A 12,173-nucleotide genomic window follows, 5' to 3' on the forward strand; every position below is an offset into this window, starting at 1 on the left:
AGAGAAGCGAGTAAATAGTATCATCACGCTTCCTGTCATACTGTACAGTATGAAATTGAATGTTGCGATCGGGGAATCCCCCGCGGGTGTCCTTTTCCGAGCTGCTGTCGTTAGCCCTACACTTGCTATGCTCTGAATGAGATCAACCATTTCTACCAAATTCCACCAGGAATACTGGAGTTGCAAACAATCAAGAATTTTCAGTCTTGGCCATTGTCATCATGTCAGGACTGCGTACAGCCACCGAAAGGACCTGGTATCTGGGTGCAGCCAGTGCCCTCGTTATCGTCCTCTATGGCGTTGGACTAGCTGTTTACCGATTATACTTTCATCCTTTAGCCAGATTTCCAGGACCAAGACTGAGTGCAATCAGCTCATTACCGTCAATCTACTCGCTCTTGCGCGGTCGCCTTGGGTTGGAGACGAAGCAACTGCACGACAAGTATGGGTCCGTGGTGCGAGTCTCCCCCAACGAGCTGTCCTTCAACTCGGCGCAGGCATGGGAAGACATCTACGGCTTCAAAACCGGTGGACGCAAGAACATGCACAAGGATCCGATCCACGTCGGGTCGGTCGACCCACTGCCTGGTGCGTCGACGCTGACGATGGCCGACGATGCCAACCACACCAGACAGCGACGCGCCATGGCCCACTCCTTCTCAGAGCGTGCATTGAAGGAGCAGGAATACATCATTCAGCATTATGTCGACATCTTTATTGGGAAGCTCAAGCGAATGGCCGATGAGAAAGAAGCGTTCAATTTGGTCAACTGGTTGAACTTTACCACCTTTGATATAATCGGAGATTTGGCCTTTGGAGAGCCCTTTGGCTGCCTCGATCTCGGTGCATTCCACTCTTGGGTCGCTCTGATTTTTGAGACGGTCAAGGTCGGTGCACTGGAGCAGGCCACTCGTCGTTTTGCCGATGCTGGCTCCTGGACGCAGTCTTTTCTGTTAAACATGATTCCCGACCATGTCCGGAAGAGGCGTCGAGATCATCTGGCGTTCAGCAAGGAGAAGGTCGAGCAGCGATTAAGAGTTGGACCGACCGACCACAAAGACTTTATTTACTATGTACTGAAGCAAAGAGAGAAGTACGATCTCCATGACAACGAGATTATCCTCAACAGTGCCCTCTTTATTGTTGCTGGCAGTGAGACCACCGCCAATCTTCTGTCAGGGCTACTGGCACGTCTTTTGCGCAACCCCGACAAGATGCAGAAGCTGTACGCAGAGGTTCGGTCGGTCTTCCAGGTGGAGGACGAGATTGACTATCAGAGAACCAGCCAGCTGCCGTACATGAACGCCTGTATTGAAGAAGGCCTTCGCATCCACCCACCAGTTCCAATTGGTCTTCTTCGTACTGTACCAGTGGCCGGTGACACGATCGATGGCAACTGGGTTCCAGGAGGCACGTCAGTCTCGGTCGGCGGATGGGCTGCCTCGCATAATCCTGCCAACTTTCAAGACTGTGATACCTTTATCCCAGAGCGATGGCTCGAGGACGCTTATTCGACCGATGTCAAAAGCGGAATGCAGCCATTCTCTCTGGGCCCTCGAGGCTGCATTGGCAAGAATCTTTCTTACATGGAGATGCGCATTATTCTTGCTCGGCTGGTGTGGAATTTTGATGTCATTAGCACCGACGGGGCCTGGCAGTGGGATCCAGAAGGCGAGATGAAGAATATGAAGGCCTATACTACATGGCAGAAGCCAGACCTGAATGCGCGAGTGGTGAGGGCGCAGAAGACAGAGGGTCGGAGAGCTTCCAAATACTATACTGCTAGGACACAGGCGGAGCGGGCAACAAAGGCTTGATAGCCTGGTTATGATTTTATGTATTCTGTATGTTCGTTGTCCTCTTTGAGCAAAGTAGTAGTTCCAATGTCATTACAACCATCACTACTTCTCCACCCCGTGTAGTACACAAGATCTGTTTATTTCAGAGACCTCCCATTGACTAGAATCGTGTCTTCTACCCCTTCCTGTGCAACATGCCAAGGCAGATTCCACTTCTCCTTTTGGCTTCTGCTATGCGGATCCTCGCATGAAGACGCGGACACCGTTAGCCAGCTCATTTCCAATGCTGGATGACGTTTAATGCATAATGACCGTATGATCAAGATTAAATCAATAAAAGCCGATCTGAAGAGATCTCTTGCGTGCCACTAATCCCTCGTAGTCAATTATTATCAACCATGGCCGGTAACCCCATTCATACCGAGCGGCACGTCCGCATCATCTGCATTGGAGCAGGTGCTTCTGGTTTATTGTTTGCCTATAAACTCCAGCGCAGCTTCTCAAATTTTTCCCTCATCATTTACGAAAAGAATGAAGAGATTGCCGGGACATGGTTCGAGAACCGATATCCTGGGTATGTACTACATAGCTCCTTTGCTGTGTAAAGTGCACAATTCTGACTTGTCCAGGTGCGCATGCGACGTTCCCTCGCACAATTACACCTGGTCATTTGAACCCAAGACCGACTGGTCGGGGACTTATGCCAGCAGCAAAGAAATCTTCAACTACTTTGACAACTTCTCGCGGAAATATGGGCTGCGCCAGTATTGCCGGATGCGCCATCAGGTAGTTGGGGCTGTCTGGAACGTTGCGAAAGGAGGCTACAATGTCCAAGTCCAGGATTTGGCTTCTGGGCAGGAGTGGACTGACTCGTGTGATATTCTGATCAATGCTGGGGGCATCTTGAATTCCTGGCGGTGGCCGGCCATCCCTGGCCTCGAGCGATACAAGGGCACCCTAGTCCACACTGCCAACTGGGACGAGTCCATCTCTCTGGCTGGAAAACACATCGGCCTGATTGGAAATGGGTAATCAAAGCCGCTCAAGGTGGTATGCTTATGGCTAATGTGCTACAGATCGTCCGGCATCCAGGTTCTACCAGCAATCCTCCCAGAGGTCAAAAAGGTCACCACCTTTATTCGTGAGCCAACCTGGGTGTCGCCTGTCCAGGGCCTCGAGGGCCATGTCTTCTCCGAAGAGGAAAAGCAAACGTTCGCTGCAGACCCTCAGCACTTGAACGAGTATCGCCGAGAGATCGAACGGGGCATGAATGGACAATGGGCCATTTTCCTGCGATCGACCCAAGGCCAGCGTTCCACACGTGAATATATGATCCAGCAGATGAAAGAAAAGTTACACAACGCCGACCTGGAAAAGGCTCTGATTCCTGAATGGTCCGTCGGCTGTCGTCGAATCACGCCCGGAGTTGGTTATCTCGAGTCGCTGGGCGCAGACAATGTGCAAGTTGTATACGGCAACATCAACGAAATCAGCGAAAAGGGCTGTATCTGCGACGATGGAAACGAGTATGCAGTCGATGTCTTGATCTGCGCCACTGGGTTTGACACCTCGTTCCGACCGCGATTCCCCATTATTGGGCCCAGTGGGAACAATCTTCAGGATGATTGGCAGGACGAGCCACAGTCATACTTGGGCATTGCTGCTGCTGGCATTCCGAACTATCTCACATTCCTGGGCCCCAATAGTCCGGTTGGCAATGGCCCGGTCCTGTCTGCTATTGGTAAGTTCTCCTCAGTTTGTTTGGATGTAATCGACTAACAAAAAACAGAGGCACAAGCAGACTACATGATGAAACTCATCGACCGGTACCAAACAACGAACATCCGCAGCTTCGCGCCACAAGCAGAGGCCGTCAAGGACTTTATCGAGCACAAGAACCAACTTATGGAGAGGACCGTCTGGGCGGATGGCTGTCGCTCATGGTACAAGTCCAATCAAGCCGATGGTGCTGTGACTGCGCTTTGGCCAGGGTCGACTTTGCACTATATTGAGGCCATGGACGAGGTTCGATTAGATGACTGGGATGTTAAGTATAACGGCAATCGCTTCGCCTGGATGGGCAACGGTTACAGTCAGACAGAGATTGACGAGACAGCGGACTGGGCTTATTATATTCGCAATCGCGACGATGGGGAATACCACAGTCGGGGGAAGAGACTGCGCATCCTAAACAAGTCGGGGTCGCGTAAGCCAGAGGGCTCTGCGTTTACTGTATTTCCACGAATCTAGTTAGTTCTAGAAGAATAAACTTACGTAGTTTGTCCTTACTACGAGACTTGCAGTTGTTCAAAATATCGGGGAGTGGAGGGGGGTTCTGGTGGACATGCCGAAATATATATCTTACGAAAAACCACCACAACCACTCGTAACGAAAAATAATGATTCAGTAATAAATACTACCTAGTAAGACAAGTTGATCATCACCGTCTTGGGCTCAGTAAAATGTTCCAGGGCATTGCGACCACATTCGCGACCGAGGCCACTCTGCTTGGAGCCTCCAAATGGAGCATCCAGGAAGCTCAAACTGATACAATTGATGCCGACCATGCCTGAATCAAATTCACTTGCAACTCGTAGAGCCTTGTTAATGTCCTGCGTAAAGACTCCGGCCATCAGGCCATATTCGGTGGCGTTGGCCTTCTGGAGCACTTCCTCTTCTGTCTTGAACGAGTTCAGGATAGACACCGGTCCAAAGATCTCCTCCTTGTAGAGCTCTGAGTCTGGCTTGATACCTGTAAAGACTGTCGGCTGAACGTAGAAGCCTTTGTCTCCGACGCGCTTGCCACCAGTGAGTAGGGAGCCAGCATTGGCTTCCTGTCCTCGCTCGACAAAGCCAGTGACTCGCTGGAACTGAGCTTTGTCGACTAGAGGTCCCATCAGTGTTCCCTCGGTCTCAGGATCGTTGATCTTGCTGGCTCGCTCTTCGAGGCCAGCCTTGTATCGCTTCGTAAACTCCTCGATGATGCCCTCTTGCACATACACTCGAGATGCAGCAAAACAAACTTGACCAGAGTTCGCGGTGATGGCATTGACACACCAGGTCACTGCGTTGTCCAAGTTGCTGTCGTCAAAGACCACGGCCGGCGACTTTCCGCCCAGCTCGAGAGTAACACGCTTGAGGTTCGACTCGGCAGCCATTTTCTGGATGCGTTTTCCGGTCGCGATCGATCCTGTGAAGCTGACCTTGCGGACGCGCATATGGCTGGCGAGAAGCGCTCCCGTCTTGCCATCGCCCGACAGGACTTGGAAAACACCAGGTGGGAATCCAGCCTCGCGGATCAACTCACCCAGGGCCAAGGCTGCGAAAGGAGTCTTCTCGGACGGCTTCAAAATAAAACAATTACCAGTGGCGAGTGCTGGTGCTGCCTTGAGTCCAACAGTCCCAATAGGGCCATTCCAGGGGACCACTCCAGCTGTAACCCCGAGCGGTTCATGGCGAGTAATCTTCATGAAGCCATTGTCCTGGGGAAATGCCTCGCCGGCAAACTTGTCAATCCAACCGGCATTGTATTCAAAGGCCTGGGTGCAAAGACCGATCTCGAACTTGCCAAAGGCATTATAAGGGGCGCCAAGGGTGATCCTCGTCAACTCGCCGAGCTTTTCCGTGTGTTGTTCGACTAGGGATGCAAACTTTAGCAGGATACTGCGTCGCTCAGAATTGGAGATGGATTTCCACTTGGGGAATGCCGCTTCGGCTGCTGCGACTGCGGCGTCCACGTCATCTGCACCGGCCTGGGGCACTTTGTCTGAGACGAGAGAGTTGTCGCGGGGGTTGAAGACGCTGAAGGTGTCGGCACTCTGGGGGTCGACATATTCGTTGTTGATGAAAAGTTGGGTGGGGAGCTTGTCACGGCTGAATGTAAAGGACGACATCTTGCCTGCAGTCTGTAGTTGTTGAGCCTGACGGTGGTATTCTTCTGTTCGGCGACTAGATATAACATTATAGAGAGGGAAAACGTTGTCCTCGGGGCACCTTTTCCCCTCTTCTGCAGTCCAGTCAAATCAATGCAGGTTGACGTATTCTGGAGAGTCTACAGTGATTCTGATTGGAGATCGATCTGCAGCGTTTCTTTGAGCCAGGGGGGGCGTCCTGTGATCCTGATTGAGTATGCCGGACTTTCCATACGGAAAGATCAGCACAGATCAGTCCAGAAGCGGAATTCCTGATTCAGACCCCCGGTTGGCATGCAGTGGGGAAGCTCAGCTTGAATCAGAGCCCTAGTCCGGGGGCCAGACCTGACTCGCTGCAGTACCCTCGGCCATCCTCTAGAATGCGGGGAAGTGGCAGGTCAATATAAGCGCCTTGCATGGGAGGATTCCCTCTCGGCTCTGCATTTCCAATCTTTCATGTGTTTTTCATTGCCAACAATCTGACCATGGCCGGCGACTCATCCGGGTCTGGAAACGAGACGGGCTCCAAGCCGCGACATCGAGCCTCTGTGGCCTGTATGGCCTGCCGAGAGCGTCGCACTCGATGCGTCGTCCAGTCAGGCCAATCCTCGTGTACTCAATGTCAGGAAAACGGCCAGGAATGCGTCATCAAGAATGACGACCAGCGAAGAAAGTAGGCGCTCAGGTCTTACAGCATTGTGCATCGCTAATCAAGGTCTAGGCCGGTCTCTAAAGCATATGTGAGCCAGCTCCAGGAACAGATTCAACAGCTTCAATCTGCATTACAACAGAGAGACGAGGAAGCGCAGAAGCAGGACATTAGCAACCTCGACCCTGCCATCTTGGGGGGCAACAATGCTCCTTCTCCAGACCCTCCGGCACTCTCCGTCGCCACTCCCCCTACTCCAGAACCCATATACCTCAAGCCAGTCAAACATGCTGCAAGCCCTGTTCGATTCGACATCAATAAGCCGTCCATGGCCCATCGACTTTTATCCGCCCGTGGTCATGTCAGCTTCGACCAGCTAGCCGGTCGACAACGATACTTTGGCCCAACAACCAATTGTCATATCTACCTAGACATTTCTTCCGAGTCGGAAGAGAGTCGCAGACAAGCAATCGAGCAACAGCGAAGAACCCAGCGAGTGCTCTCAGCGTTGTCGCAAACCGCACACGACTATCTGATGCAGCTGTTCTGGACACACTACAACTCTGTCATACGGGTGGTTCACCAGGAAGCATTTGAGGCGGGAAAAGATGCAGGGGGAGGGCCATACTACTCAGGCTTCCTGCACATTTGCATCCTGGCTGCTGGCTATCGCTTTGCAGATAAACAACGTCCGGACATGGTTCGCATCACTCTCCCTGGTCGAGAATCTCTCCTGCACCGCGAGGCCAAGTACATGCTGGACTACGAGATGGAGCGACCGGGCGGACTTCCGTCTATTGCAGCTTTACTGCTCCTGGGTGACCTGGAAGTTGGATGCGGTCGCGACAATGCAGGATGGCTATATTCTGGCATGGCTTATCGTCTCTGCTTCGACGTCGGATTGCATCTCGATCGGTCAGGCACTGGTCTCTCTCAAAGCGATTTGGAAATTGGCCGGATGACACTCTGGGCCTGTGTCATCTTTGACCGATACTGGGCCCTTTTCCTCGGTCGGCCCACGGCCCTCAAGCCAGATGATCTGGAGATCTATGAGCTGTCGCAGCAGTTTGACCGGTTGGGCACTTCAAATCCAGGCTCTGAGAAGACACTAGAGCTGCAGATTTACCAATCATTATTTGAACTCATGGAGCTCGGGGGCAAGATCACCAGCATGATGCGCAATACCTCTAGTAGAAGTGCAGACCTTGATCGGTCCTTGTATCTGCGAATGGCATCGCTGGACAGTGAGCTGGAGAAGTGGTATGCCCGACTGCCTCAGCCTACAAAATACAACGCAGAGAATGCGAGAACTGCGCCGCCGCCCTTCTTCTTGCTTCATCAGCAGTACTACTCGACCATGGTTATGCTGCATCGTCCGTTCGCAGGCTACGAGGACATTCTAGACCCCCATGGTGAGCGCAAAGGGGAGGACGGCGACTCTCCGCCAGCCCAAAAGCACATCTCTGCACTTTCTCATGCAACTTGCACGCATTGCGCTGGTAGAATCGCTCAGATCTTCTGGCAGCAGCGCAAACGGTTTGACACGCGCAAGATCTTTGTCACTGGTCTGCAACACGCCGGAAATGCAGCCACTGCTCTGGTTGCCGCCATCGCGTCGTCCACAAATCTCGCTGCCAACGACCGCAGTATGAGATATCTCGAGTGTCTCACGGCAGTCCTAGACGATATGAGTGAGGCATATCTGCCAGCGGAGCAAATGTCTACCATCTTCAAGGCCATTATAGAGGAACTCAAAGAGCTTCAACCGGCACTACAGTCGTCCAACTCGATACCAGCACGAAGAGGGAGCTCAGCAGAGTCCGACGGCGACCCAGGACCGTCACCTCCCAAAAGGGGCCAGTCTACTAGGGCACGGACAAATTCGCATGCGATGCAGTCCATGTCTTGGCCGGGGGAGCCTACAGTGATGCCAACGATATTGCCTTCTCCTCCTCTGACATATCAGTCAACCTCTGGGAAACCGGCTATTCCTCGAGGACCGGAGCATAACAGCCTAGTTGCTGACAGCAATATGGGCAACATCGACGATTCATGGTCCATCTTCAGTGCACCCGATCGCTTCTCGATTGGCAACGTCATGGCCGGTCAGGGTTCACCCTCGGCGTTCTGCTCGCCCTGGCCCAGCACCGAGACACCGTCTCTATTTCGCCTGGCTAATGACGCAACCGTAGAAATAGGGGGTATAAATAATGATTTTATGCACTTGGTAGAGGACCACAATACAACCGACCATGGTCAAGGGCTAGGTGGCAATCAGCCGATAGCTTTACCCTCTACAGACGCGGCAGATGAGACAGGGCTCTCGCTGAAACCTACGCATCCTACAGATACAGGTTCTCATAGTCGCATACGAGGGCATCGCGTGGGAAAGAGGAAGTCAGTCAGCGGAAGGTCAGACAATATATGGACGGAGATAATCAGTTGAATTTCTTGGTGTCCCTGTATAGTTCTGTAGCGAATATATTCCAATATTGATACCTCACTGAATTGTGAATCCCCTTTAAACGTCAGAAAGTTCAATCAAGCACCAAGGTCGACACTTACCCATCAGCCACCATCGCTGCGCCATACACATAGCTACTCATCGGCGAGGCCAAGAAGGCGATATGGTCTGCGATCTCCTCCATGCTTGCGACTCGACCGACAGGAATTTTGTCAATCTCCTTCTGCATCACGTTGGCCCCCATCACTTGCCGGACGAGAGGCGTCGCCACGTATCCGGGGCACATTGCATTAATCCTAATTCCTTTTGGAGCATAGGCAATCGCATCTGCGCGCGTAAGACCAATCACTCCATGTTTTGCAGCTGTATACGAGACCACCGGCGTGTTTAGGGAAGTCGCAACAATGCCATACATGGACGCTACATTGATGATGACTCCGCGATTATATCGAGGAGAGCTGCCAGTACGGTTAGTGGAGTGTGCACTTTCACGGAAGCATACTTACTCCTGTCTTTTCTCCTGCTGCAGCATTACTTTTATTTCTTCGCGACTACTCATCCAAACACCATTCAGATCAATATCCAGTGTTCTCTTCCACTCCTTCAAGGAATGGTCCGCCGACAGATCATGCGCCCCTCCGATCCCAGCATTATTCACGGCGTAGTCGATTCTTCCAAATGTGCTTCTCGTCTTGGTTACGGCATCGCTGATTGACTTCTCGTCCGTCACGTCAAGTCCGAGAGGAATCGCCTCGATGTCTGGGTATCTCGTTCGGATTTCGCGCGCTGCTACCTCTGCGGCAGAGAGGTTGATGTCGGCGAGAGCGAGCTGATTCACGCCATGTCGGGCAAAGGAAAATGCAGTCGCTTTACCAATTCCTGCATTTATTAATTATACATCAGTTTCCTTTCCATTACGCCGGCTAATCGCACATACCTGAGGCTGCGCCGGTGATGAAGCCCGCACCACGCAATAGGGAGGCCATTTTGTCGGGTTGTAGACAATTGGTCTATACTATCTCGTATTGAGTGTGGAATCTGAGTTTAGAATGGATGTTTTGTTGTCGGTTGTACTCTGGCGATTTCTAGGCAAGTTGCTGAACGCGGCTATTGTTTTCCATATACACACTTTTGAGATCTGGAACTATATCGTAACATTTCGAAGGAAAGTCTCGAGTGTATATTGACTTCACTAATAACATGATGACCAGTTTACATTAGGCGACACTCCAGTCGTAATCGCTGCTGCGCACGTAGGTTGCCAGCCCCATGGCATCCCCCGTCACCCCCGCCTTGACACTGCCATTGCCCAAGAACGCAAAGCGGTTGCCGTACCGATATTTGATATCGTAGTCCTCAAACCGGGGATCTTTAATGGACTTGAGGAAATGAACAGTTGGTCCTGGCCACAGGTAGATCCTGTTCTTGCGTTTGCCATCCTTGAACCACGACCGGCACTCTTCCTGCCAGACGGTGTTCTTGTGGAATTCGTCAAAGTGCTCGTAAATGTCATCCAGAGCTTCTTGTTTCACTGCAAGTGAGCGAATGACCTCGGTCTGCATTTTTTTCATGCACTTGACGCTGTATTCGATCGTCGTCTCAATGGACGGGAGTAAAGTGCCGTTGGACCACGTCGCTCCGGGGCCAACGATTGTATAGTAGTTGGGAAATCTAATCGAAGTCAGTACGTACCGAATCATTCGATCAATGTCTCTTACCTAGGTGCTGAAACACCGAAATACAAGTTGACACCATCCCCCCAATCTTCCTGGATCGTCTTGCCCTCGGCATTAATCACCCTGAATGCAGGCTTGAAAGCCACATTGAATCCCGTAGCGCAGACAAGGATATCAAATTTGTGTTCAGTACCATCTGCCATCATGAGTCCGGACTCGGTCGCCTTCTTGATATCTCCAAATACTGGTTTGACGTTGGGCTGCACCAGGGCTTCCAGATAGCCATCGCCGGGTGAGATGCGACGACAACCAGGCGCAAACTTGGGAATGATAAACTTCTTCAGCTCCTCCTGACCTGGACCCATTCTTCGGTACATCTCGTCTGTAATGGCAGCGCGGAAGATATTGGAGAGCTCAGAGCCCTGGAAGTACATTCCAAACAGACCGTTGACTTCGCTCTCAATGCCTTTTCGGAACGCGAGGTGATAGTCCGGGTCCTCTCTGAACCGCTTCTTATCCTCTTCTGTAAATGTGTATTGCCGGTTTCCAGGATCGCACTCTCCCCCGTTGCTCTGATCTTTGAGGTTGGAGAGAGCAGTTGCTCCGAAGGGAGGACTGACCCATGTCGGACTCCTCATGAAGACCTGGACCTGCTTGCAAGTCTTCTGTAGCTCTGGCACAATCTGAACACTCGTCGATCCTGTCCCGATAACGCCGACGTTTTTACCATGGTAATCAACGCTGTGATCCCACGCCGCAGAGTGCATCTTGGGTCCTTCAAAGTCCTTCAGAGCCGCAACATCAGGCCATTTCCACGAGTTCAAGATGCCTGTGCCATTCACCACACAATGCGACCAGTCCTGCCATTGCTCTTTTGTCTGCGTATTCTCGAGGGTGATGTTCCAGATGGCTTTGGCGTCGTCCCAGCGACATTCAACCACCTTTGTATTCAACTTCATGTACTTTTCCAGATCGAATCTTCTCGCAAACCCTTCAAAGTACCGTTGTATCTCGGGACCGTACGCAAAGTAATGTGACCAGTCCGGGTTGGGATCGAATGTAAAGGTGTAAAGGTGCGAAGGAATGTCGCATGCGACACCGGGATATGTGTTTTCGTACCAGGTACCGCCAAAATGAGGATTCTTCTCGAACAGTGTGAGTTCCCAAGAGTCAGGTTCGAGCATCTTTCCCATCTTGTACGCCAAACAGAGACCTGATGCGCCCGCGCCTACACAGGCGACTCTCAGCTTAGCGGGCTTGGAGTGGTATTGGTCCAGCACTCTGTAGGAGGAGCCCCCACGGGATTCTGGGTATACGAACTCATCGTGAGTCCCGTTGAGCTCGGTTTTCGTCATGCTGGCTTCGCCCATGGTCGGCGGTTGGAGGAAGGAGGAGTGCGCAGTCTGGAATAAAGGTAACGACACGATGTGATCCGGGTTTCCTGTCCTGCACACCGTTTAGTATATATGACGTGAAGACCCTGTCGACACGATCAGGCCATGAGCCTTCGGAGAACCTTTCCCTCAGTGCTTTTTTCTACGTAATAAAGTTAAGTTGAGCCGGGGAAACAATATCCAAGCTAACACGACAGTGAGTCTTGGGAGAAGGCTGAAACCAAGAGCTCGATATTGGAACAAGGTAATGTCATTTGTCCATGGTCTATAACGTTTGTG

General features: G+C 51.8%; 6 protein-coding genes across 6 annotated transcripts; 3 read left to right on the forward strand and 3 right to left on the reverse strand.

Annotated features, from left to right (window-relative positions):
• Nucleotides 1-221: 221 nt before the first annotated feature.
• On the forward strand, nucleotides 222-1,817 carry BDV14DRAFT_201818 (cytochrome P450; the record flags this gene model as incomplete). Its single annotated transcript, XM_073773858.1, has 1 exon — nucleotides 222-1,817. The coding sequence occupies one exon, from the start codon at nucleotides 222-224 to the stop codon at nucleotides 1,815-1,817; it is 1,596 nt and encodes a 531-aa protein (XP_073626366.1).
• A 380-nt stretch (nucleotides 1,818-2,197) lies between these two features.
• BDV14DRAFT_209929 (flavin-containing monooxygenase) lies at nucleotides 2,198-4,049 on the forward strand (the record flags this gene model as incomplete). The annotated part of the gene is made up of 4 exons (XM_073775768.1): nucleotides 2,198-2,373; nucleotides 2,429-2,827; nucleotides 2,876-3,540; nucleotides 3,589-4,049. 4 exons carry the CDS (start codon nucleotides 2,198-2,200, stop codon nucleotides 4,047-4,049), a joined length of 1,701 nt encoding a protein of 566 aa, XP_073626367.1.
• Nucleotides 4,050-4,220: 171 nt separating this feature from the next.
• On the reverse strand, nucleotides 4,221-5,693 carry BDV14DRAFT_209930 (aldehyde dehydrogenase family protein; the record flags this gene model as incomplete). The annotated part of the gene is made up of 1 exon (XM_073775769.1): nucleotides 4,221-5,693. The coding sequence occupies one exon, from the start codon at nucleotides 5,691-5,693 to the stop codon at nucleotides 4,221-4,223; it is 1,473 nt and encodes a 490-aa protein (XP_073626368.1).
• Nucleotides 5,694-6,196: 503 nt separating this feature from the next.
• On the forward strand, nucleotides 6,197-8,806 carry BDV14DRAFT_190888 (transcription factor domain-containing protein; the record flags this gene model as incomplete). Its single annotated transcript, XM_073771404.1, has 2 exons — nucleotides 6,197-6,384; nucleotides 6,433-8,806. The coding sequence occupies 2 exons, from the start codon at nucleotides 6,197-6,199 to the stop codon at nucleotides 8,804-8,806; spliced, it is 2,562 nt and encodes an 853-aa protein (XP_073626369.1).
• Nucleotides 8,807-8,860: 54 nt separating this feature from the next.
• BDV14DRAFT_201822 (SDR family NAD(P)-dependent oxidoreductase) lies at nucleotides 8,861-9,810 on the reverse strand (the record flags this gene model as incomplete). The annotated part of the gene is made up of 4 exons (XM_073773859.1): nucleotides 8,861-8,879; nucleotides 8,926-9,282; nucleotides 9,331-9,703; nucleotides 9,762-9,810. The coding sequence occupies 4 exons, from the start codon at nucleotides 9,808-9,810 to the stop codon at nucleotides 8,861-8,863; spliced, it is 798 nt and encodes a 265-aa protein (XP_073626370.1).
• A 231-nt stretch (nucleotides 9,811-10,041) lies between these two features.
• BDV14DRAFT_209932 (flavin-containing monooxygenase) lies at nucleotides 10,042-11,959 on the reverse strand (the record flags this gene model as incomplete). The annotated part of the gene is made up of 2 exons (XM_073775770.1): nucleotides 10,543-11,959; nucleotides 10,042-10,495 (listed from the first exon to the last, which is right to left on the reverse strand). The coding sequence occupies exons 1-2, from the start codon at nucleotides 11,868-11,870 to the stop codon at nucleotides 10,042-10,044; spliced, it is 1,782 nt and encodes a 593-aa protein (XP_073626371.1). The 5' UTR covers nucleotides 11,871-11,959.
• Nucleotides 11,960-12,173: the final 214 nt, after the last annotated feature.

Source organism: Aspergillus stella-maris, assembly GCF_047715825.1.
Source record: "Aspergillus stella-maris strain CBS 113639 unplaced genomic scaffold BDV14scaffold_41, whole genome shotgun sequence".
NCBI lineage: Eukaryota > Fungi > Ascomycota > Eurotiomycetes > Eurotiales > Aspergillaceae > Aspergillus > Aspergillus stella-maris.